The following is a 25086-nucleotide window of genomic DNA, read 5'->3' as shown; positions in this document are numbered from 1 at the left end:
AGAATGCAGATTCCAAAAAAATTTAAGAATTCTGGCTGCAAGACCATGCGTCTGATCAGGTTGAAATTTATAACATACGTGTATTCTCCACCATTACGAGATCATCATTTCGAAGTTTCACAATGATCGATACAGCGGTTCACGAGAGAGAATTAAAATTTTTTTTTTTCCTTCAATCCAATGTGGCTACCAAACCATGTGACCTATCAATTATTCATGAACACCCTGGTATCCCCAAGGCTGTGGGAATGTGTGTGTGAAGTTTCCCCTCGATCTGTCAAGCCGTTCTGCAGAAGACGGTTTTTAAAGGTTTTCGGGTAAGTCCAATGTCGCTTGCAAACCATGTGACCAATGACATCATAGGTGGGGAACTTTTTGTTCCTCATGGATAGGTGGTTGTACCTCGAAAGTTTCTACTCAATCTGTTCAGCCGTTTCAGAGATTTTTGAAGTTTTTTTAAAAAACAATGGCTGCCAGAACCACATGACCAATGGTGTTTTACATTTTTTTCTGTTGACCAAATTATTCCTGGATGACCCTCAAAAATTTTTCATGTTGAACGGATATAGTGTTCTACGTATACAATTATGACGTCATCACAAAGGCACCGATGACATCATTAAAAAAAATCACTTATTCAGCACAGGGAGCGCTTGACATGTGCAGAGTTTCAATTTTTTCCATGGAGCGGTTTCGGAGAAAGAGGTCCAACGTTCCTCCTTTTATCCCAACATGGCAGCCACACCATGTGACCTATGACCGAATAATTATCATTTCAACATTTTACATGAGTATTTGCACCTATGGTGAAAATTCGTGTCAATCCGACAATCGGTTCCAGAGAAAATGGAATAACAAAATGCACATACGTACGCATGTAGGGGACCGATCACTTTACCCCGCTTTTCGCTTCACGATCATGGGCGAGCTGGTCTTTATGACTGGATGGCACCAATATAAACACTTCAAAGAGGCAGTCCTTCATTGGTCATCATCACCATAATAATTCATAATGTGTTTATCCATATGTTATGGAATATATTCTGTTGGAAGGTGGATTCTACCAAAACCATTTTGCAATCTTGGAAGGGATGGACTCCATGGCCCTGGGAGTAATTGGTCTGCAGTCAGGAAGCCAAAGCACAGGGTCTTCACCTTTCCCAGAAAAGACAAGTTGGTGGACTTGTCGGCCTCTGCAACTTTAATCTCTTCTGCAATAAACTTTAAATCCCCAGCCCTATCCTATCCCATGTTCTGCCAGTGACTTATTTTTGTTACCCTCTCAAAGTCGAGGCTTTCTACTCACTACCACTCCCTTGACCCCATTTTCTCTCATCTATGGAATTGCCTCGCTCACTCAGTCTCATCCTATTTTCCACTTTAGTTGTTTTTGAGTTGATGGTGCATTAAAGGGAAACTGTCTTGTTCCCAGTGCTTGCATACATTGGCGTTGTGCAAGCACTGTGTTGACACATCCTTCATTTATTACTGCATGCTCGGAGTAAGGCCGAGCCATGATGCACTGGCACAAATATGTTTTTTTGTTTTGCTACTCTGGGTTCTTTAACATCCATGATCTAAATGCAGATAGGTCAGCTGGATTTATGTTCTCCCAGCATAATCCTTGCCAATAAACTGTTTTGGCAGCACAAACGCTCTGTCAAGGGTGGAGTACATCTCAGATCATGAAAGATGGAGTGTTCTGAGATGCAGCTCCTCCTGTTGGTACTATTAAAGAATAACAGTTTTCGTTGGTTTCGATTGCCGTTTTGATTACACAGTGGAACTGGACGGGCACTCGATACAGCGCATACCACCACGTCATACCTGACCCACGAGAACATATCGGACCCAATACATTTTTCAAATATCATGCTATACAGTACTATATCGATTTTTGCCCGATCTCTCAATGGCGAAGAATCACTTAAAACATTCCAGGAGTCAGATCCGGATTTGGATCTTCACCAAAATTGAAGCAATTTGTCGTGGTCACACACCTAACCTGTCCACCAAGTTTCGTCCGAATCCGTCCACAACTTTTTGCGATGTCGTGCTCGATATCGGTTTGGCCCGATCTCTCAATGGTGAAGAATCACTTAAAAAATTATCAGATCCGGATCCAGATCTTCACCAATATTGAATCAGTTCTTCCCTGTGACACACTCAACGTGTCTACCAAGTTTCATCCGAATCCGTCCAAACTTTTTGAGGTATCGTACTATATAACGTGTTTGGCCCGATCTCTCAATGGTGAAGAAACACTGAAAAAAATTATTGCAGTCGGATCCGGATCTGGATCTTCCCAAAATCTAATCAGTTTGTCTTCGTCACACACCCAATAGTAGAGTTCCCACAATCGGGTCTCGTGACCGTTTTTCCGGGACCAAGGTTTGAAGGTTGATTGAAGTCAATTTGAAGGTGCCGATTAAAATGAGCTGGGGTGAACCTCGTGAAAATGTGGGCTGACTAGTCCAGACTCGAAAATTCAAAATGGCCGCCACACGGCTTCCAGAATATTAAAAAAAAATCTTTGGTTCTCCATGTCCGATTTTTATGATTTTTGGGTCTAAACATATGTTTTAAGGTCAAATATTTCATTTATCAGCATAATATCTTTAAAAGTGTAAGAATTAGAATTAAAAAAAAGCTTTTTAAATAATTTTTGCAGAAAAATCCTCGACGGCCGCAAGCTGACTGCAACGAAGAACACCAGGAAGACACCCTGAATAGTTAAGATGCAGAGGTTTTAAGTAAACTGCAATGTTACTATGTTTTAACACACTTTCATTTTATTACAGAGATCCTTGAATGAGTCGTAGCCATGTCGTCCAAGGGAAAAGGTAAAAAAAAAGGAGACATGAGGAGAGTGAAGAAAGCCACAAGTGCATCCACTGTGGTGAGCATTGTGATGAAAACAAATCCAATACTACCCCTGAATCATGGGACAATCTGAAGACTTTTGCACAGCAATGGCATCATCCAGATAGGTTTGGAACAGTATACGACACCATGAATTGGGATGCTGGACCACAAAACATGTTCTCTCATAAAATTAGCAAGATTACATTTTCTGGTCAACGTCATATACAGCTGGCAATGAAGAGACGAGACAAAGGTTTGGCAGCTGGGGAGATACTCCAAGAACAAAGTAGATGTTCTGCTCGCTGTTCTGAGGAACGACCCCAGAGACCATCTCGAGCAGCAAGTGGGGTGATACATGACAAAAACTGTTGCGTATGTTGCATGAAGCCGGAAGATGAAAAACACCCCACCAAGGACAGATGGCATATTATGCAAACGATGGATGCCTGATATGCATTCAAGGCTCATACAGTGTACCTCCAAGACATCAGGATGCGTGATCGCATCTTAACGATTATATATGGATGCAATACCAGATCCCTTTGCAGCAGAAATCCGCTATCACCGGTCCTGCTGGAAGAAGTACGTGTCGCCATCAAAAAGCAGTGAAGATGGTCAGCTCCATGTACAAGATATTCGTCTTTCTGAAGTACGAGAGATGTTCTTCAAACATGTACGCTTGGTTGTGTTCGAAGAGCATGAGTTGCGAACTCAACAGAGTCTGCTGTCTGATTATAAGGCCTTACTGAGAAACTTTGGTTTTGACCCCAGTGGCAAGAAGTCAAGCAACATCAAGGAAATGCTTCAGAAAGGATTTGGTGAAAACATTGGCTTTCATGACTGCCATCGAAAAAATGAAAGTACACTAGTATATGATACATCAGCTGGTGACAGCTCCACTGAAGTTGCCATTTATTCATTGGGTGTCAGTGATGATCAGCTGCTCAACAATGTTGCCAGACGCATGAAAGATGCTCTTGCTAGTATTCCTGAAATGGCATGGCCACAAAGTGTCGAGGAATTGGAGACACCACAGGCCCCAAATGACATGCTTTTGAAGTTTCTGACATGGTTGAAAACCCCACAGAAGCAGAACTTTGAAGAAAGCAGCAGAGATCCTGTGGTCATGCTTTTGCCTCGCTGCTTTTGTCATACATCACAGGAAAAAGCTCTGCATTTCAAACACAGCTGTCAGTGACACTGCATGGACTGACCCAAAGTCGAGAGATTCTGGACATCGTCAAAAAGTTCTCCTCGGAATCAGCTATAAATCTGTTCTTCAACTCTATGATTCATGGGCAAAGCATGACCTTGAAAAAAAATGCTGTATGTCCAGTAGAGCTTGCAGAGAATATTCCTGGAATTGGCATTCTTGACAATGATGACTTCTGTGAAGACACACTGACAGGCGCTGATACGTCACACCGCACCAATGTTATGTTTGTGCAACCTCAGAACCTGGAAGTAACTCTACCAGATGCAGAAAGAGACATGCGACCACTGCCCACAAGTTCACAAGACCTGAAATGTTTGTGCCTGGAGCAACATGTTGTTCAGCCCTATAAAACAGTGAAACGCGGACAACCAGCTCCTCGTCCACAGATTGATATTTGTTGTCAGAACACAGATGTACAGAGACAGAGGGGTGTCATCCATGCTTTGGTGCGTCGTGCAGATGACCAAGCAAACATGCCTGCTGATGAACAAATAACTGGTGCATTTGGTGGGTTTCAGGTTACTGTGTAGCAACATGTGAAAAAGAGCAAACCATACTATTTCTTAACATTTCCGAAGCCTCCACACAAATCTGTAGTCCACGAAGTGATGTGCAGGATGGTTGCTGCAGCTGAGAAAAAAAGAATGCCCTTTCTTTTGCTAGTTGGTGATCAACCAGTTTATGCACTTATGGTGCAACTGAGTAATGAAAATCCTGAAGCCTTCAAAGACATTGTGCCATTTCATGGGCCTTTCCACACACAGTGCTCATTCACGTCTGCCATTTATTAACGGTTTGATAGTTCTGGCTTGTCTGACATACTGGTTGCTGCACAGGCCATTGCTGAAGGTTCAGTAGAGAAGGCACTCCGTGGGAAACACTACAAACGTAACATCAGATGTCTTCGGTTGATGTATGAAGCTCTGAGTCGACGGATGATCAGAGAAGGCATGCAGGATGGGGTGTCCCTGTCTGAAAATACAAAGGAGAAGATTGCCATACTTCAGGAATCCTCCACAACTCCAGAGCAAAAGCAGGAAGTCTACTCAGAGTTGGAATCTCACCCAGATATTGTGTCCTCCATGGAACAAGTGTTCCAGAGCGCCGAGTCATCTAACAGTTCCATGGTTAAGTATTGGTTGAGTTTCATGTCCATGGTAGAAGTTCTGATGCTGAATATCCATGCAGTGAAAACAAGGAACTGGGATGAATTCAAGGCTTCATTGCGAATGATGATGCCATGGCTCCATATCTACGACAATGACCGGTATATGTTCGCTGGCTTGTGGAATTCTGGCTTGAAGTAAGTAGTCTTCCTGAGGAAAAGGCCAGATACCGACGAGATGGATTGTTTGCACAATCAAATGACTGGCAGGCCATATTCGTGTTTGCCTCGAGACCTCTGGATTGAAATGACAATGAACAAAGGTTCCAAGATGAAGGCTGGATGGCTGAAAATTCTGCGGAATGAGAAGATGCTGTGAACGACTACGAGGAACGTGAACTCAGTCAACAGAGTAAGGGCAGCTCTTCACACACTGGCACAGATGAAGACCTCTGCTCTGAAGCATATTGAGAATACCCCCAGTCGTCTGAAGATTGACGAACAGGTTGTCCAAGACTGAGACAGTTGCATCACTGAGTTTGACTGTGACCCATTTGACTTGAATAAACCACAACTGAGAGCTCTGGTATCCGGTGTTGTCGCCTCAGGTGACCTGGTACGTGATTTTGAAAGTGCTCACGAAGATGATGAAACAAGAGTGACTCAATTCTTCAGAGAACGAATGTTTTCACAGAACACACCATTTGATGCTACAATACACAGATGTTCAAGATACACTTTCAGCAAACCTTCTGTAACTAGGGATTCAGTCTCAGGCAAAGTGACAAAGAGAGATGATATGGAAAACAGAGCAATGGCATCGTTAATTTGGCTGGCAGAATCTGGTGAAGAGAAGTCCACTCTCGCACAGGTGATGGAATTTCGCGTGACAGATGAGAGTTTACCCAAATTTAACATCAACGGTACCATGAAGAAAGTGCAAAAATCAAAGTTAGTTGAGAAATTAAACATGCAGCCTGTCGAACCTTTTCCAGATCAGTACATTGCCCTAGTCGATATGGGTTTCCTGTGGAGATTCGCGACCCCAACTGCAGAAGATCGTGAGAAAGCTGATGGGTCTGCCCTCACGTGGGGAGATTATGCTGAAAAGCTTTTTTTACGTTATTTGCAGAAGGCATCCAAATGCAAGCCAGATTGTTTTTGTAAATGATGCCGATGGTGTGGAAAACTCCATCAAAGACAGTGAGCATGAGCGTCGTAAATCCACGACAGCATATTGAGATGGGTCCAGAAAGGTGTACATGAAAACATCAGATAGGTTTCCTGCCACAAAGAACTTCCAGGTGCTGTTCAGCAATCAGGGAAACAAACAAAGGCTGCAAAAGTTTCTGAAGGATGAGTTCATCAAGCTTGTAAAGAATCAAAGAGAAATTGACTTTGTGTAATCCATCAGGCAAAATTGTTGGAACATCTCCTCCGGAGAAAGGATGGAAAAATTTAAATGTAGTCACATTGAGGCGGACACAATGCTGTTCTTCATATACTCGCAAATCCGAAAAGAAGGAAAAATGGAGACAGTCGTGATTGATGCCGAGGACACAGATGTAGTGATTCTTTCTGCATATGTTGCACATCAACTGGAGGGCACCCTTGTTATCAAACGGAAAGACAAAATCATCAGCTGAAGAGACCTTTGCTCTGATGATGTAGCTGAAATATTAATCCCATCACACATCCATAGTGGATCTGATACAACATCTGGCTTCCATGGACATGGGAAAAAAACAGTTTATGAAAAAGGAACAGGAACTCAGGAGGCACGCAATCTTTTGAAAGATGTTGGCAAAACACTTCCAGTGACACAAGAGGTGCTTCAGCAAATGGCCATCTTCACTATTAGACACAATCAGTAAAACGTGAAGTGAATCCAGAGCACGGAAGTGGGGTCAGATGGAAAACAAGTCCACGTCCGCATTCCACCAGATCCAGATTCTCACAATCTGCATGTGACGCGAGTTAACTACCAAGTTTACATTCAACTAAACAATGACAAGCCGGATGCACCCCCAAATCCCACCAACCATGGATGGACAATGAAAGACGGTAGATGTGTGTCAGTGAGGTCCCCATGATGCACTCCCAAGAAGTATACATGACTTGGTTGAACAAGAACAGACATTGTTGCACGATGATGAGGCTGAAAGTAATGATGAAGCTTGTGACTCTGGAGCCAGCGACTCAGATAGTGACTGAAGGATTACATGTATGTGTTTCAATGGAGATTTCATTTACAACTGTAAAAACATTGCCACAGTCAAAATATAAGAGATGTCAATATTATTTTATTATGACTGTCTTCGATAAAAGACAGTTTGGACAGTACATCAAACTTTGGTCAATGCAAATTTCAAGAATACTTACCGGGAAAGTGTCAATTGCCGGGAATTCAGATAATTCATGTTTTATTTCATTTTTCCATTGAAACACTGTTGCTCTCCAGACAAAATGAAGGAATGTTGATATTCTTTCATCATATTACTGTTCAAGATAAAGTACAGGAGGGATATACAAAAGAATGGTATAACCTTCCTGAACAGTGTAAAAGTTGATAAATTGATATTATGTACACATCATGTTCTGAAAATAAAGACAATGATTGCGTCCTTCTCTTCTTGTCTCAATTTGTTGTGCAATCCCACATATAAACAAACATTTACTTGCATGAAAAGATTCACTGCCAATAATATTATGAGAAGAAAATTGATTTTTTACTATTTTCCAGATGTGACTCGACGACAATCTTGGATTTGGCCCCCGAAAAGTTATATTTCATATTTTGTGACTTAACTCTGAAATATAACAATCTGTAATGGTAATATATGACATCCTTGACCTTCAAAACATATATTTTGACCCAAAAATCAGAAAAATCGGACATGCAGAACCAAAGATATGCAATTTTTGATATACTGGAAGTAGCATGGTGGCCATTTTGAATTTTCGCATCTGGCCGAGTTAGCCCACATTTTCATGAGGTTCACACCAGCTCAGATTGGACAAGATTTCTTCTCTTCAGATTGGATTCCTTACATTCCCTTCATCGTTAGTTTCCTCTCTCTCTCCTCACACCACAAGTAAGAACACACTTTTATTTAATACACACTGTGGTTTGACTCGATCTCTTCCTTCACACGTCAAGCAATCAAGACATGAAGTTCACTTACAGAACCTCAAACTTGCTCCCTCTCAAGGAGATCCCTCATCCCACAACCCTCAACCATTCACCCCATCAGAAACCTTCATGATGGCGATCACGTGACCGGACGATGTTTAGTCAGCATTGACCTGAGAGGAATCGGTTCTGTTCGTTTCCCCAAGATCGTTCTTGTTCACCTCAAACCCGCCCAATGCTCGCTCACCTTCAGCGGTGACAAGTGGGGTCCGACTCGAACGACAACCAGAAGCGGCGACTGAGAGGACTCACTTGAGAAACTCGAATGGGCGGGGCGAGGGAGGCGGAACATCAATCTGCGCGCAGGCCCCGCCCAATGACGGAGGGGGAACATCAATCTGTGCGCAGGCCCCGCCCAATGACGGAGGCGGAACATCAATCTGCGCGCAGGCCCCACCCAATGACGGAGGGGGAACATCAATCTGTGCGCAGGCCCCGCCCAATGACGGAGGGGGAACATCAATCTGCGCGCAGGCCCCGCCCAATGACGGAGGGGGAACATCAATCTGCGCGCAGGCCCCGCCCAATGACGGAGGGGGAACATCAATCTGCGCGCAGGCCCCGCCCAATGACGGAGGGGGAACATCAATCTGCGCGCAGGCCCCGCCCAAATTTTCTCGAAGATTTTGAATTTACGTGAACAATGTTGAGGAAATCTCAATATGAACAAAAACAAAATTAATCCTTCAACATCACGTGATTTGTCATCACATACAATAACATCCGGTTCAATCAAAGGTCATCACGTTCATTTCAGATGTTAATGTCACGATGATGTTTTCAAGGATTCAACAACAGCCAAATATTAACTGTTTATTACAGATGAAAACAAATACGTCATAACGTGGGAAGAAGGATGTGCCGACAACTCACGACTCGACCCACATCCGCCATTCTGACCCAGCCCACCAGATTCCTCCCACGTGTGACGTCACATCCTGTGACGTATTTATGTATTGTATATTTACATTGTACATTGTATATTTACATAATAACAGTCAAAATTACCGATAACAACACAGGAAGTGATTCCATGTCGTTCACACATTATTTATTAAAATACACAGTTTGGTGTTAAAATCAATTCTTCATCGAGATTTGGTGAGTGTGACGTGTGAGTGTTAATTATGGTTTTGTTTTCCAAGATAAAATGTGTTTATTTCATTTATCACTCGTTTTGGGATTCAAATGATATGTGTGTGATGTTAAAACCGAATGTGACAGTTGATCTGTCGATGACGTCACAGCTATTTGTCACCATCCGGGATCTCAATATTTGGCATGACGTCACTGATCATATTCCGTCCATATAACATTTTGGGATATCGTGCCATATATCGTTTTTACCCCATCCCTGAATTGTGAAGAATCGGTGAAATTAAAATAAATTCTCCTCTCTGTATCTGGAACCGATCAATTCGTCGTCGTCAAACACCGAACCTCAACGTCACAGAGGTTGTGTGACGTCACAATGATCATTCCAACGTTCGGGAACAGACAAGGTGGAGAGGTGATGGATGTGAAGCGTCAGTTGGAGGATCGAGCATCGACGAACAGGACAGAGATGTGGATTGTTACGGTGATCTTGGTGTTGTTCGTCCTTGGTGGGACATGGCGACCTCCGCTGCAGGTAAGTGGGGATTGTAAGGGATGGTGGAGTCGGGAAGGGACACAACACGGAAGGAGTGAGTTTATCAGGAGCTTGTGTGGTTTGATGTTAGAGAGAACAGGGGGTGTATTGTGAGTTTGTAACATGAGCAAGTTGTTCGTGTCCGCACGGGATTCCACACACAGTACGGATGGAGGAGGGAAAAATACAAATGGCGTCTTGTATCATAGAGTCGAGAAGTTGTAACAATTCACATTTATTATGGGACGGGGGCCAGCAGGACCTCCCTTGCACCCCTCCCCCCCACCCCGACCCCTCCTCCCACCCCCCCGCCCCACACCCCCACCCCTCTCGTCCCCACACCCCACCCCCCCCCCACCCTGATACCAGTGTTCATATTTGTCCCAAGTCTCAGAAAAATAACTCATTTTCACTCTGCTTTATCTGTTTCCATGGCAACCAATCAAAAATAGACGAATCTCACAAAGATCGGCAAAATGTCAACATCTCTGTCAAATATAAACATAAAATCACAAAGTTGGTGTCAAATTAAAGTTTATACATTTACGTATTAAAATATATTTTGTTTATTCAAATTAGCCTATTTGCATGTAAATTCAATTTGACGAAAACACAAGAATTCCCACAAAAATGCAAGAATTTCCATTTTCTTTCCTTGTAATTACCACATGTCAGTTTTTTGTCAAAAAATCGTTAGTTTAGTGTTGCCAGATCCAAGACAGGTTGGCAAAAAATATATTAAAATATTTTTGAATTTTTTAAGTTGGCTAATTAGCATAAAATACAAAGCACAATGAATCATTCGAAAATCATGCAAAATCAGATTAATCAATAGAATGAATTACCTGGGCCTGATGTACATAACTGTGACTTATGATGTCTGTTGGTGTTTGAGGGAAACACAACTATTTTCTGTTTGAGTAAAAGTTGTGGAAATAATTTTAAATGCATTGATGTGCTCATTCGGATCCGCCATTATGGAAATTCTCATTTTCGTAAATATCTCAACTTCTGGTTCATGGACATTTGTAAATAAGGAATCTACACATATGTTTGGAGGGTCAAGGAATAACGTGAACATATTTCCTTTGTTGTCAGAGATGTAGAAGAATGTTTGGATAGCTTAATTACATGCAAAAAATGGAAACAGCTTTATAAAGCAGAGTGAAAATGAGTTATTTTTCTGGGAACATCTTTTTTCTGATACGTGGGAAATACACGTTGGTACTTTTCAAGTGGGATAAATAGGATACATTTGTAATTTTACAGGGAAACGGTAAAGGACATTTTCTGTTTTCTTCTGTGAGTTTGATTCCAATGTTATCGGATCCGAAGATTAAAAACTCTCGTCCTTGTGCACCACAACCAGGATATTCAGAGACCAAATTAAGTTGGCTGCCTTGTTCAGTGGCACTTTTTTGTGTAAGTCTATGATTCCTGGAGTAGCCTTTAAAAAGAGTCGTCCATTGTGTGTTGGTGCCCAGATTAAATCCCATATTTAATCTTCCTTGTCTGCCCTTTAAACGGTTGTGATACCTCATTGCCATGAGGATGTGATGAGGAATATAAAGAGAGTTTGTATTTGGTTGGAAACTGCAGGTTTCGCGATAAGTTTCCCCATTAGGTAAAGTTGGAATTTGTCGCTTCAAGGCAAAAGTTCCTTCATGGTCGTGTAGATGGAGGAATCTTCATGGTCGTGTAGATGGAGGAACCTTCATGGTCGTGTAGATGGAGGAATCTTCATGGTCGTGTTGATGGAGGAATCTTCATGGTCGTGTAGATGGAGGAACCTTCATGGTCGTGTTGATGGAGGAATCTTCATGGTCGTGTAGATGGAGGAACCTTCATGGTCGTGTAGATGGAGGAATCTTCATGGTCGTGTTGATGGAGGAATCTTCATGGTCGTGTTGATGGAGGAATCTTCATGGTCGTGTTGATGGAGGAATCTTCATGGTCGTGTTGATGGAGGAATCTTCATGGTCGTGTTGATGGAGGAATCTTCATGGTCGTGTAGATGGAGGAACCTTCATGGTCGTGTTGATGGAGGAATCTTCATGGTCGTGTTGATGGAGGAATCTTCATGGTCGTGTAGATGGAGGAATCTTCATGGTCGTGTAGATGGAGGAATCTTCATGGTCGTGTAGATGGAGGAATCTTCATGGTCGTGTAGATGGAGGAATCTTCATGGTCGTGTTGATGGAGGAATCTTCATGGTCGTGTAGATGGAGGAATCTTCATGGTCGTGTTGATGGAGGAATCTTCATGGTCGTGTTGATGGAGGAATCTTCATGGTCGTGTTGATGGAGGAATCTTCATGGTCGTGTAGATTGAGGAATCTTCATGGTCGTGTTGATGGAGGAATCTTCATGGTCCTGGAGTTGGAGGAATCTTCATGGTCGTGTAGATGGAGGAATCTTCATGGTCGTGTAGATGGAGGAATCTTCATGGTCGTGTATATGGAGGAATTTTCATGGTGGTGTATATGGAGGAATCTTCATGGTCGTGTAGATGGAGGAATCTTCATGGTCGTGTCGATGGAGGAATCTTCATGGTCGTGTAGATGGAGGAATCTTCATGGTCGTGTAGATGGAGGAATCTTCATGGTCGTGTAGATGGAGGAATCTTCATGGTCGTGTAGATGGAGGAATCTTCATGGTCGTGTAGATGGAGGAATCTTCATGGTCGTGTAGATGGAGGAATCTTCATGGTCGTGGAGATGGAGGAATCTTCATGGTCGTGTAGATGGAGGAATCTTCATGGTCGTGTAGATGGAGAAATCTTCATGGTCATGAAGCTGGAGGAATCTTAATGGTCGTGGAGATGGAGGAATCTTCATGGTTGTGTAGATGGAGGAATCTTCATGGTCGTGTTGATGGAGGAATCTTCATGGAATGCTTTTCTCGTTAGTGGACGTTAAAGATCCCAAGGTGTTTCTTGCAAAGACTCGACGAGTTATCGCCAGCATTCTGAACAAATCACAAATTGCTTCCCAAACTCTCTTGTTAAACTGTGCTTGACAAGCATGGTCATGAAACCAATATACCCAGTGTGAGTTCAACACCTTCATCCTGCAGAGGATTGAAAACAGGCTGATGATGATAATGATGATGATGATGATGATGATGATGATGATGATGATGATAATGATGATGATGATTATAACAGCTGGAAAATATAACCTCCTTTCACCTTCAGTGAAAGCTGTTCACGATTTTGGGTGATCTTGACCTTTGCCGTTTGATCAAAAAAAAAAACATTTAATTCTGCTTCTACCTTTTAATTGGTGAACCAATTCAGTAACCCAATATGCTAATTCTTAAAATTTCAGATCAATTGCATGAAAATTAGTGATTTTATGTGATGCTGAACTTTGACCTTTTGACCAAAACATTAATTTATTTTCTCCATATTCTCATGAGAAAGTTATGCTGAAAATTTAATGACAAAGCTCAAATGGTAAATTGGAATTTCAGGTGAATTGCATTAAATTGATGATTTTCGGTGAATTTGACCTTTTGACCTTTTCACAAAATTATTTTATTTTTTCTTCTCCATATTCTAATATTCTAATAAAGCTTTCTTGAAAATTTGATTTAAAAATTTCAAATTGTAACAAAGTTACGGACCGGACGCACGCACACACACACACGTGATTGCAAAACCCCACCTTCCACTGCGTGAGGGACGGGTTAATAAACTTTTCTCCTCTCCCTGCCCTTTTTTCCATGTCTATAGATTTTCGAGAAAAACGCTGTGGAGGAATCAGTGGTCTCCAAACTTCGTGACGTCGTGTTCGTCACAATTGGCATCTTTTTATTTGTCATCGTAACATCATTTAAACCATCTTCCTGGTTCAATCGACAGAGGAAGCACAAAAAAAAGCTCCACATTCACTGGTAAGGAAGACAAGTGACGTTTTCATCAATCTGATCCTTGCTTCATCCATAAGGGCAGTAAATGTAGAAATGGTCTGTGGAGTCGAAAGGATCGTGGTCGCGGGGGGGGGGGGAGGGGGGTCCTAAGGGTTTTGGTTGTCTTCGGAGTCTGAAAGTTTTTTGGGTGGGTGGTGGGTCTTCAAGGTCATGAGGAGTCTCAAGCACCTGAAGGATTTCAACATATCTTTGAGTTCTCAAGGTCCTTGGGGATCTTAGGGGTCTTTGAGAGTACAAAGGGGTCTTCAGGTGTCAAGGGGTTTAAAGGTAGCGAGGGGTCTGGAACATGCATGCATGGCTCCTATTATGCAGTGGCCTGCAAAGGTATTCAACCCTCCCAAGTTTTCACATGTTGATGCCACCTGAGCTTATTTCTTGATGCTTTCAAATCAAACTTAATATGTCGTCTTCACAAACTATTCCGAAGTGATAAAACTAAAAAATGCAGATAAAATGTGAATAAGTCAGATTAACAGAGAAAACTATAAAGGCATTCGGTGGAGCTCATACCTCCGCAAGGCTGATTAGTTTATGTTTTGTATCCCACTGATAGGCCAGATCTGGATTCGGACCTCAACTAAAATTTAATTGGCTTCTTCTTATCACATTACCAACTCATCCACCAAATTTTGGCCGAATCCGTGCATAATTTTTTGAAATATCACTCTTGTACATCGGTTTTGCCTGATGATTCAACAGTGAAGAATCACTTAAAAATACTCTGATCTGGATCCGGATTAAATCTTCACCAAAATCGAAATGAATACTTCCTCGTTACATACCAAACCTCTCCACCAAGTTTCGTCCAAATTCATCCACAACTTTTTGAGATAACCTTCTATCCGTCGTTTTTGGCCAATCACTCAATGGCGAAGAATCACTTGGAAAACTATTGCATCCAGATCCGGATTGGGATCATCACCAAAATCTAATCATATTGTCCGGATCGCATACCCAAGCTCTACAACAAATTTCGTCCAAATCCGTCAACAACTTTTTGAGATATTTTGTTCATAAACAAACAAACAGATGGGGGTGAAAACATAACCTCCATCCACCTTTGTTGGCATGGGTAATCAGATGATTCTCAGTTGCATAAGCATTCAACCCCTTTTCCCAATTAACCCGAAATCACTTCAGGAGAAAATTATTGGTTTGAAAGGTTTCAAAATAAGTGCACAGTAATAGGTTTCATGTGTATGTCGTCAGTGATTAAACTAAAAAATTAAACTCCTTCACTTATCTCAGGAGTTTTAACGTGCAACTCACTTGGTCAACCAACAAGGCAAACATGAGGATTGATATATGGGGTACTGAGGGGTCTCAGCATCTAAAGGGTCCAAAGGTTTCAAAAGTACCTTCCAATAGTACTTGTAATAGACGCAGTCACGGTCCAACTTACATTTAAACATGACATGTTGAAAGTATTTAATCACGTGGGTTAGTCGGTGGACATGCACTTGCTCCATTCTACTGGGTGGACAATAAATAACTGACACATTTATATTTCATGTTGAAATAGAAATTTAATAGAAAATGAGAATATTCATATATATATTTAAACAAAACAGCCCTTCCAGGGGAATACTTCAGCTTATTATTACTCCTTGATCTTCAAAATAACACCCTTAAAGTGACCACCATTTTCCTGTATGTCTTGACGCACACGAACAGCAATGTTTTGCATCATTTTCCTGAAGGTTTCAAGTGGAATAAAGGTTCGTTCCTCTTCAATTTGCTTCCATAAGTCTTGAATAGTCCTTGCTCTTGTCTGGTAGGCAGTTGATTTAAGGTACCTCCACAAGAAGAAATCAAGCGCTGTTAAATCCAGACTTCTGGCTGGCCATGGAACATCTCCAGATCATGAAATGAGATGATCGAGGAAAAGGTCCTTCAGGAATGACATTGATGCACAAGCAGAATGAGCAGTTGCCCCACCTTGTTGGAACCAGGTTTAACCATCAAATCCCAAGTTCCTTAGTTTTGGAGCAAGAAAGTATCTTATCATTTCTTTGTCGCTCAAGTATCACCGCAACAGTTGCTCCATTGGCAGCTGAAAAATAATATGGCCCAATGACTCCAGCACAAGAAATGCCGCACCACACTGTGACACGTTTGCCATGTAAAGGTTGTTGGTGGAACTGCTCAGGATTTTCTTCCACCCCGAATCGAGTGTTCTGCTTGTTAACAAAACCTGGAAGCTCAAAATTAGCTTCATCTGACATGATTATTTATTTCAATAAACCTGCCATCTTCCTCGAACATCTAAAGAAATGTGCCACACAATTACATCCTTCTTTGTCAATCATCTTAACTCAGTTCTTGAACCATTTGAACGTGGTCAGGAAACCTCTGCAAATTATCCTTCATCATGGTCCAAAGGGATGTTCTCTTTCTGTCCAACGCCTGTGATTGTTTTCTTATCAAACGGCGAGGACTATGCTGTACCCATCTCGTCTTCATTTTCCCACCCTTCTTCCCTCCCATGGTACACTGAAGCTTGTGGTGAGGCAGTTGTCCTGAAACAAATTGCCTTCGCCTCATGGAAGGCAAATACAACTGAGGGCAATCTCAGTTCCTTCCACAAAGCTCGGAAAAAGTGTGTCTACCCTGAAGAAAGCCATGAAGCAACAATTTTCCAACCTCAAGTCTGAACTCACAAACCTGTCTCCCTCCTCCAAATCCTGGTGACATCTCATCAAGTCTGTTTCTGGTGGATGATCCCGCGCCACCCCCTCCCTAACCTCAGAGATGCACAGCTGACACTGCACATGAAAAGGCTGAATGCTTAAACTCTGTGTTTGCTTCGAAATCTTGTGTACCAAACACATCGCTTTCTGTACTCACCTTACCCAGTTGCATCCAGCTGTTCCGGGACTTTGTGTCCTTTTCTCATGAAAAGGTGGACAGCTTGCTGTCAAACCTCGACTCAGATTCTTCAACCGGTCCAGACGGCATCAGCCCGATTGTCCAAAAAACCTCCTCTGCTGCTCTTACTCACCTTCTCTCTGTTCTATTCACCCTCTCGTTTGCTCAAGGTCATCTGCCATCTGCTTGGAAATCAGCAAACATCACTGCCCTGTATAAAAAGGTGCAAAAACAGATCCCTCCCAATCATCATCAAGGTTATAGAATCCATCATTGCTTCTAACATTAAATCCTTCCTCTTCTCCAATGGCCTGATTTCCAATCACAAAATTAAATTCAGACCAGGTCACTCCACCCTGGACTTGCTGCTTCTGCTTTCCCAAAAATGGATGGAGGCCCTCAATGCCAGACATGAGATCAGAGCCATCTCTTAGACATATTGTGTGCTTTTGATACGGTCTGGCATCCTGCCCTGCTCAACAAACTCTCTTCCTATGGTATCCACGGCAATCTCCACTCATGGCTCGCAGACTTCCTCTCCTGAAGCAGTCAACGTATGGCCCTCAATTTAATTCTCTCATCCCCTTTTCCTGTCCAGGCTGGAGTTCTTCAAGGCAGTCTTCTGGGCCCAGTGAATTTTCTGGTTTTCATCAATGATCTCTCCAACTCTGAAAAATCCTATTTATCTCTTTGCTGATGACTCCACCATCTGCTGTACCATGTCATCAATCAGACCGGCAAGCAGCAGCCTCTTCACTCTGCAAATCTGGATAAAATCACACGCTGGTCCAACACGTGGAACATGCCTTTCAATACTTACAAATTTCACACTCAACATCACTCCAAAAGGACCATCTGGAACCACCCACCCTCCCTCCCCATCTACTTTCTCAACAATCCTCTTGAAGAAGTCCTTTATTTAAAGTTTTTGGTCTCACTATCTGCCATGATCTTTCCTGGGAAAGCAACTTCTCCAAGCTGGCCTCCAAAGCCAGTCGCCGATTGGGCATCCTCCATGGTGCAAAGTCCGTCATTGGCATACCTGACCTCCTGACCATGTACAAAGCTTTCATCCTCCACAGTCTGATGGAGTACTTCTCTTCCCTCTGGGCTGGTGCTCCCACCTCTCACCTTTCTCAGCTGTTTCACACTGTGGAAACCAAGGCATTTCGGATCATTGGTATCTCCCATGATGAGGCTGAGTCTTTGGGTCTCTCATTCTCACACCAGAGGCAGGTCTTCTCCAGTCTCCTCTCCGACCTCCCCCCCGGATCTGTCTGCTTTCTGCACCGCCCATATTACTGCAGGGAGCTCATGGTCCACCAGCAACCCCCTTCTGGGAAAACTACCAAAATCACGAATCACTGCTCACCTTCTTTCTTTTATTCCTCTTTTTTTCCAGCTTTAGAGCAAACTCCCACTCACTCATGAATCCCACTCTTCCCTCCAGGTTTTAAAAACAGCTGTTCACCACCATCTCTGATCTTGCCCTATCCAAAACCACGATCTTTTCATGATCTTTTCATGATCCCCGTAAATCCACCCAAGCCTCCCTCCTTCAAATTCCCTGCCTTCCTTCCTGAAAGTCCCTGTAGTCATGTAAGATGTTCAGTAATGAAGCCATGTAAGATGTTCAGTAATGTAGTCATGTATGATGTACAGTAATGAAGTCATGTACAGTAATTGTATTTTTTCATCAAGCGATTTTCAACAATCATCAATGATACATGACTTCATGACTGTGCATCATACATCTTGTTTACCCCGTGTACCCCGCTCCATCCCTCTCCCTTCCACAGATCTCCTCATATCTCTGTTTCCCACTGTTTTGTGCTTCCTCTCCCGTCCCTCTTGTCTCCTGGTCACTTTGTTATATGTTCTGTGTGTGAGCTCTTCTCTGAGCCTTTACATTGCATAATAAATAAATAAATAAATAACAAGCTTCAAACACAAATGTAATGTTGTTCGGTGATCGAACCCTTATGGGTCGACAAGTGTGCGTACGTCAAAGCCACACTGTCAGCCCAGGTCGTATCTTCATACACTGTAAAACAAACTGCGATTCCATGTTGTATTTATACATTTAAAAGGTATCTCGTTTGGTGTCATGCTTTTCTTCTGGTTCAATGTTGAGCTTTTCCTGCATGCAGAGCTTTTAAAACACAGTGTGGGAAGCGGCCGCCGGATATGGGAGACAGCCGAACGTGGAACCATACAAACACACACAAACAGACACCACACTTCACATTATGTAATAGATACTGTGCTTCATTTTAGCTCGAACTGACAAGTATTGTGTTTGTTTCTTGCAGTTTTGGATGTGGCCGGAGACATTTAAAGAACATGGGGAAGAAAGAGCAGCCGTTGCTCGAGGAAGTTCCAAAAAACAAAGCCTTGGAGATGCAGAATGTGAAGGAACAGGAGGATGAAAGAACAAAGTTGTGGCTGAGAGAGCATGAAAAACTACAGGAAAGGGGTGAAAAGTTGCACCAAAAAGAGGAAGAACTGAAGGAAAGAGAACTCCTCATTCAGCTTGGAGAGCAAACAGTTCAGGGAAAAGTTGTGCAACAAAAATATGAGGAAGAGGAATGGAAAAAGAGAAGGAAATGCAGAAAGAAATAGAGGAAGAACAGCAGAGGAAAAGCAAGGAAGAGGAACTGAGGAAAAAAGATGAGGAGGAGCAAATGGAAAAACATGATGAAGAGAAAAAGAAAAAAACTCTTCAGAGTGGAGACGAATAGAAGAGGAAGTTCGGAGAGAACTCGAAGAATTTGAAAAATGGAGGGAATCGGTGTATCAGGAGCATGCACGTAGACACCTTGAGATCGAACAAAAAGAGAAAGAGGTGTTAAAGAGTGAGCAAGTGGTGGAGAAATTACAGAAAGGGATTTCTGAACTCGAGGAAATGGAGTGGGAAAAACGGGCACGATTCGAAAAAAGGAAGGTGTTAAAAGAAGGGGAAATAAAACATCGAGAGATTGAGACGTGCCAACAAGAGAAGGAGATGAGAGAACGAGAAAAGGATGTTGAGGAAATGGCGAGAGTGATGTACCAACGAGAAGAGGAGGAGCGGAGGGAACAAGAGAGATTTTTAGAGAGAAAAAAAATAAAAGAGGAAGATTTTTTCCTTCGAGAGAAAGAGGCACATCAGCTGGAGCAGGTGATTAATAAGAGGGAAAACGATGTGCGCACACGGGAATACGAGGTGTGGAAAAGTGAGGAAAGGGAGGAAACACGACGAGAGCAGGAAGTACAGAGACGAGTCGAATGTGAAAAGCAGAAACAACTCGAACAAGAAAAGAATCGAGGAGTTGAACGGGAAAAAGAGTCGGCAATGGATCAAGAACTCGAGAAACCCTTTCAGAAATCCGACGAGACCAAAAAGGAGGGGAAAGCGAGTCTTGATGTGGAGGACACAGAACATGTGGAAAAACTTGCTGATGGGAAAGTGCATCAACAGCAACAACAGAATGAGACTTCCCAAGAGTGGTCTCAGAAATGGAATGACAAGCAACGGCTCAAGCAGCAACAGAAACAGTTGTTCAAAAAGCAAATGAAGAAACAAAGCAAGGCAGCAGAGAAAAGTGTTTGGGTTGAAAGGAAACCCCACGGTGTTCACGGGACGCAGCAACAACAGAATCCTCGCCATGATCACGGGCTGCAACAACAGCAACAACATACACAGCACATTGTTGAAGAGTTGCAGCAACAACAGAAGCCTCCCCGTGATAAAGAAGCAAAACAGCAGCAACAACAGCCACAGCATGTTCTTCAAGGGTTCCAGCAGGAACAAAAACCTTGCGCTGATCAAGGGCTGAAACATCAGCAGAAGCAGCAAGGTGTTGATGGGCCACACCATATTCAGGACCTTCAACAGGTAAACATCCATCAGTACTTTATCGATGAAGGGGTGAACATTCTGGGTACAAACACAGCTCTCCTCAAGATGAAGACCTGAAGTTGAAATACATTTTAGCATTTAGTCTTTTATAAACATTGCTGGAAATACTTCCTTTGATGAAGAAGAATATCCTTGATTGTGAAGATAATTGTAATTATAATTTTAGTGGGAAAGGTAACTTATTGCTGCGGTCATCCCCCTGCAGGATAGATCGCAATAATTTTAACTCCCTTGATTGGATGAGATCAAATAATTCACCTTTTCATTGGTTACCTGTTCTATCAGTGCATTTCCTTCTGTGCCACATCCTGAACAAGTTATCAAACTGACGAACACAAAAATATATTTAATCTTTCATATTTTTATTGTTTTTCCAAAGACCCCTCAGAAGAGGGGCCCGTTCCCTCCACCACCACCCAAGTACAAGAAACCATCTTACCGGCTGGAACGTAAGTTACCAAGATCTTGCCTTACATTACAAAATATTCCAAACTTTATCTAAATTACATGTTCTTCACCTCCATCGTGTCCCATTTGGTCTGTGCTTCAGAAGTGTTGAGAACAAATGAATATATTGTTTCACTGGAAGCCAGACAAGCACCAAACAATTATTCCAATCAGTGGAAGTCTGGAATGAGTGTTAACATATCCATAAAGAAATCGTTGTGAACACCAAGATGTTCATTAAAATTAATTGTTTGAAAAATCAAATCTTTACAATCCCACCTTCAATCATCGACGGGTGACTCGAGCTGCCTCCCACGAAGCAGTCCATCCTGGTTCGCTTCGACGTCATCAGATGAGGTTTTGTTATTTCAGTTTGTGCAGTAAGTGGGGATTTGTGGGCTCTGTATGAAGCACAGAAATGATGGACCAAATTTCCTCAATTCCCTTGTTCGGTGACACAGTGGGATTTGGTGATGAAGAAAATCAAGATGTGAAAGTGGAGGGGAAGGTGAAATAAAACATGAACTGAAATGCACAAAATGAGGGAGAGGGAGAAGCACAGAGAGATCGAGAGAGAGATATTAATTCCAGGATTGTGTTGGAAGGCAAAATAATGATGGAGATTATGATGACAATGCTCTTGAATGATTTTGACTTCCTTTTGTTGATGTTTGTGTGCAGAGGAAGAAGTCCTCGTGATGCCCGCTGGAGAGGAGGATGCCATGTTTGGGAGTGACTCTCTCATCACTCCATCATATAAGCTCTCCAGAAATGCAAAAAGATACACCAGGCTCATGCAGATGGCCGATTCAAAATTTTTCAACTGAATGGTGTCCAGAACTAAGGTACGATAAACACTCTGGACTGATTTCATCACCTGAATCCTTTTTTTGTCCATGTTTGTCAATCTGTCACTTCCTTGTTAAGACGATCATGATGAGAACTTAATAACTATGACTGTGGAAAATTTAATAATTCAAATGAATACATAAAGAAGGTGAGGTCCCTCCCTGATTCACACAATCAACGCCAATCATGAAGGGAACTACAGATATGAACCCTTGGTGTTCATTACTGTCCATCATACATGACCTTGTTACTGAACATCATACATGATTTCATTACTGTCCATCATACATGACTTCATTACTGTCCATCATACATGACTTCATTACTGTACATCATACATGACTTCATTACTGTACATCATACATGACTTCATTACTGTACATCATACATGACTTCATAACTGTACATCATACATGACTTCATAACTGCACATCATACATGACTTCATTACTGTACATCATACATGACTTCATTACTGTACATCATACATGACTTCATTACTGTACATCATACATGACTTCATTACTGTACATCATACATGACTTCATAACTGTACATCATACATGACTTCATAACTGCACATCATACATGACTTCATTACTGTACATCATACATGACTTCATTACTGTACATCATACATGACTTCATTACTGTACATCATACATGACTTCATTACTGTACATCATACATGACTTCATTACTGTACATCATGTGTGACTTCATTACTGTACATCATCGTGTATATTTATGTATATATATATATATATATATATATATATATATATATATATATATTGCTGTAAATACTTCCTTTAATGGAGAAGAATATCCTTAATTGTGAACATAATTGTTACGATAATTTTGGTGGGAAAGTTACCTTCTTGGCACAGTCATCCCCATGTCGGATAGATCACAAGAATTTTAACTCATCTTGATTTAACTCTCCCCCCATCTCTCTGCCCCCTCTCTCGTCCAGCAGCGTTGTCTGATATTTCAGATAATTTGTTCAAATTTGCATAAAAGCACCAAAATGGGTACACATGTAGATTAACGAGTATGTGCCCCTAAAAAATAATAATAAGAATAAAAAAATTATAATAAATAATTATTCAAACCGCGAGCAACAAACAACAACCACACAGGCCGTTTCTTCGCTCTCGCGTGCCTGTAAGGGCGTGGCCCGGATTTTAACATATTATTCGCAATTTAGTATTAATACCCAATTATTCAATTAGCGCCAACGTATTTTACCTTTTCGCAATGTCGTGGCAAGGAAAAACAAAAATAGAAGAGAAGAGAGAGAAAAAAATTTACTTCCTGGTTCGGAGCATACCAGCACTCTGATGTTACCGAAATTTATACACCGTCTAACATGAAAACGATCATAACTTGGGGCATTGTGTTTATCTATAAATGCGCAAAAGAAATTGAGAAATTATTAGAATACACGAAGTCATCATTATCCGGAAGCCCGTACGTTGTAACCTGTAATGGGGAACGCGGCTGAGGTTCCCTTCCCCATCGGCCACGCCCACGCCACAACGTGTCTCATCATTGGTTTGGTAAATAAATAGCCGTAACTTGGGAAGCACTTGTCCGATTAATATCAAACCTTGAAAAGGCACATCCTCAGGTCGAAAGCAATATATCTGGCAAGTTTCAATTCGATCGGACCAGTGGTTCTCAAGAAACAGCGGTCACACCCCCACACACACACTGACACACACTGACACACACACACACACACACACACACACACACACACACACACACACACACACACACACACACACACACACACACACACACACACACACACACACACACACACACACACACACACACTGCTGTAATTATAGATGGATGTATGCTGACCAAGGCACAATCTCGGGTGGCTCCATATCTCGAATTGCTCGGAATACATTATTCTACATGTGTACCAATTTTCGTACTTTTATGTAAATTTGAACAATCGGTTTGCTATGCTGCAGTCCGACTCTTTGTATTCCCTCTCTTCGTATTTTCATGTGGTATCCAAGGACATCTCCACTCATGGCTCGCAGACTTCCTCTCCTGTCACAGCCAACGTGTGGTCCTTAATGGAGTTCTCTCATCCCCTCATCCTGTCCAGGCTGAAGTTCCTCAAGGCAGCATTCTGGGCCCTGGTGTTTTTCTGGTTTTCATCAATGATCTCTCCAACTCTGGAAAATCCTCCTTATCTCTTTGCTGATGACTCCACCCTCTGCTGTACCATCTGTCATCCCTCATTTCAGCAAGCAGCAGCCTCTTCGCTCTCTGCAGATCTGGATATAATCACAAGCTGGTCAAACACGTGGAGCACGTCCTTCAATTCTGACAAATCTCACACTCTCACTATGTCTCTCCGAAAGGACCGTTGAGAGCCCCCCCACCCCCATCGACTTTCTCAACAAACCTCTGGAAGGACTTTGTCAATCAGAAATCTGCTTCGTTTTTCCAACATCCTTCACTCCTACCAGCTTACCAAACCCACTTGCAGATTCCATGAGAAGAACTTCAATCAATATCGAATTCAAATCCTGTTCTTAAACCATTGACTGTAAAAATTATTTTAAATTTCTCTTCTCATTGCTCGACCTGAAGGAAGGTTCCTTTCCAAAAGCATCTTTCCTTGTTTCTCCAACCTTGGTTTTTCATTTCACTCCAACATCCAATCCTCCACTCTTCAATTATTTCAGTACGAGAAGCAAGCATCGCAACAATGACTGCATTCTGCCCCCCCCCCCGTACCTGCGATCTCACAGTCATTGTGTTGTACTTCAGTCAGTTGTCCGTCTTATTTGGTTCAGAAGGACACAGGTCAAGCCGATGAAACCTTTGCCGCCCCTGTGTGAAGCGGGGCCATCGCCGTAAAATACAAAACACACAGGAAATGGCGCTTTGTGTTGAGGCGCGGCGGTGATGGTCATGTTTAACCCTTGACCAGTTAAAGATCCCCGGGGGTTAAATACAGCACGGTAAGCCTTGATCTCATTTGCTGTTTCTCACCTGTCTCTCTCTCTCTTTCTCTTTCCTCCAGTCCGCTCCTCTCCCCCCCCCCC

At 42.3% G+C, this 25086-nt stretch overlaps 2 protein-coding genes across 2 annotated transcripts in view; both read left to right on the top strand.

The window, feature by feature from the left end:
- Window positions 1-25086, top strand: part of LOC147015211 (uncharacterized) — a 69658-nt gene extending 44572 nt beyond the window's left edge. The window contains 6 exon segments of the mRNA XM_085849098.1: window positions 3402-4055; window positions 4202-4599; window positions 4918-5384; window positions 19513-20686; window positions 21090-21159; window positions 21839-25086. Coding sequence (XP_085705224.1) covers window positions 3402-4055; window positions 4202-4599; window positions 4918-5384; window positions 19513-20686; window positions 21090-21159; window positions 21839-21984 — 2909 coding nt within the window. The 3' untranslated portion in view covers window positions 21985-25086.
- LOC147015212 (uncharacterized) lies at window positions 9747-19446 on the top strand. The gene is made up of 3 exons (XM_085849772.1): window positions 9747-10009; window positions 13745-13905; window positions 19122-19446. The coding sequence occupies exons 1-3, from the start codon at window positions 9851-9853 to the stop codon at window positions 19429-19431; spliced, it is 630 nt and encodes a 209-aa protein (XP_085705898.1). The 5' UTR covers window positions 9747-9850; the 3' UTR covers window positions 19432-19446.

The sequence above is a fragment of the Eptatretus burgeri genome, chromosome 12 (genome assembly GCF_056783735.1).
Source record: "Eptatretus burgeri isolate ZD-2024b chromosome 12, Ebu_testis_v1, whole genome shotgun sequence".
In the NCBI taxonomy this organism is placed as follows: Eukaryota; Metazoa; Chordata; class Myxini; order Myxiniformes; family Myxinidae; genus Eptatretus; species Eptatretus burgeri.
Note: the sequence above shows the minus strand (reverse complement) of the source record. Positions and strands in the feature narration are given on the sequence as shown.

Excerpts from the sequence above, each read along its gene's own strand:
- LOC147015212 (XM_085849772.1), top strand. The coding sequence starts at position 9,851 with ATGATCATTCCAACGTTCGGGAACAGACAAGGTGGAGAGGTGATGGAT. Across the intron at positions 10,010-13,744 it reads CATGGCGACCTCCGCTGCAG|ATTTTCGAGAAAAACGCTGT; the intron begins GTAAGTGGGGAT and ends CCATGTCTATAG. Across the intron at positions 13,906-19,121 it reads AAAAAGCTCCACATTCACTG|TTTTGGATGTGGCCGGAGAC; the intron begins GTAAGGAAGACA and ends TGTTTCTTGCAG.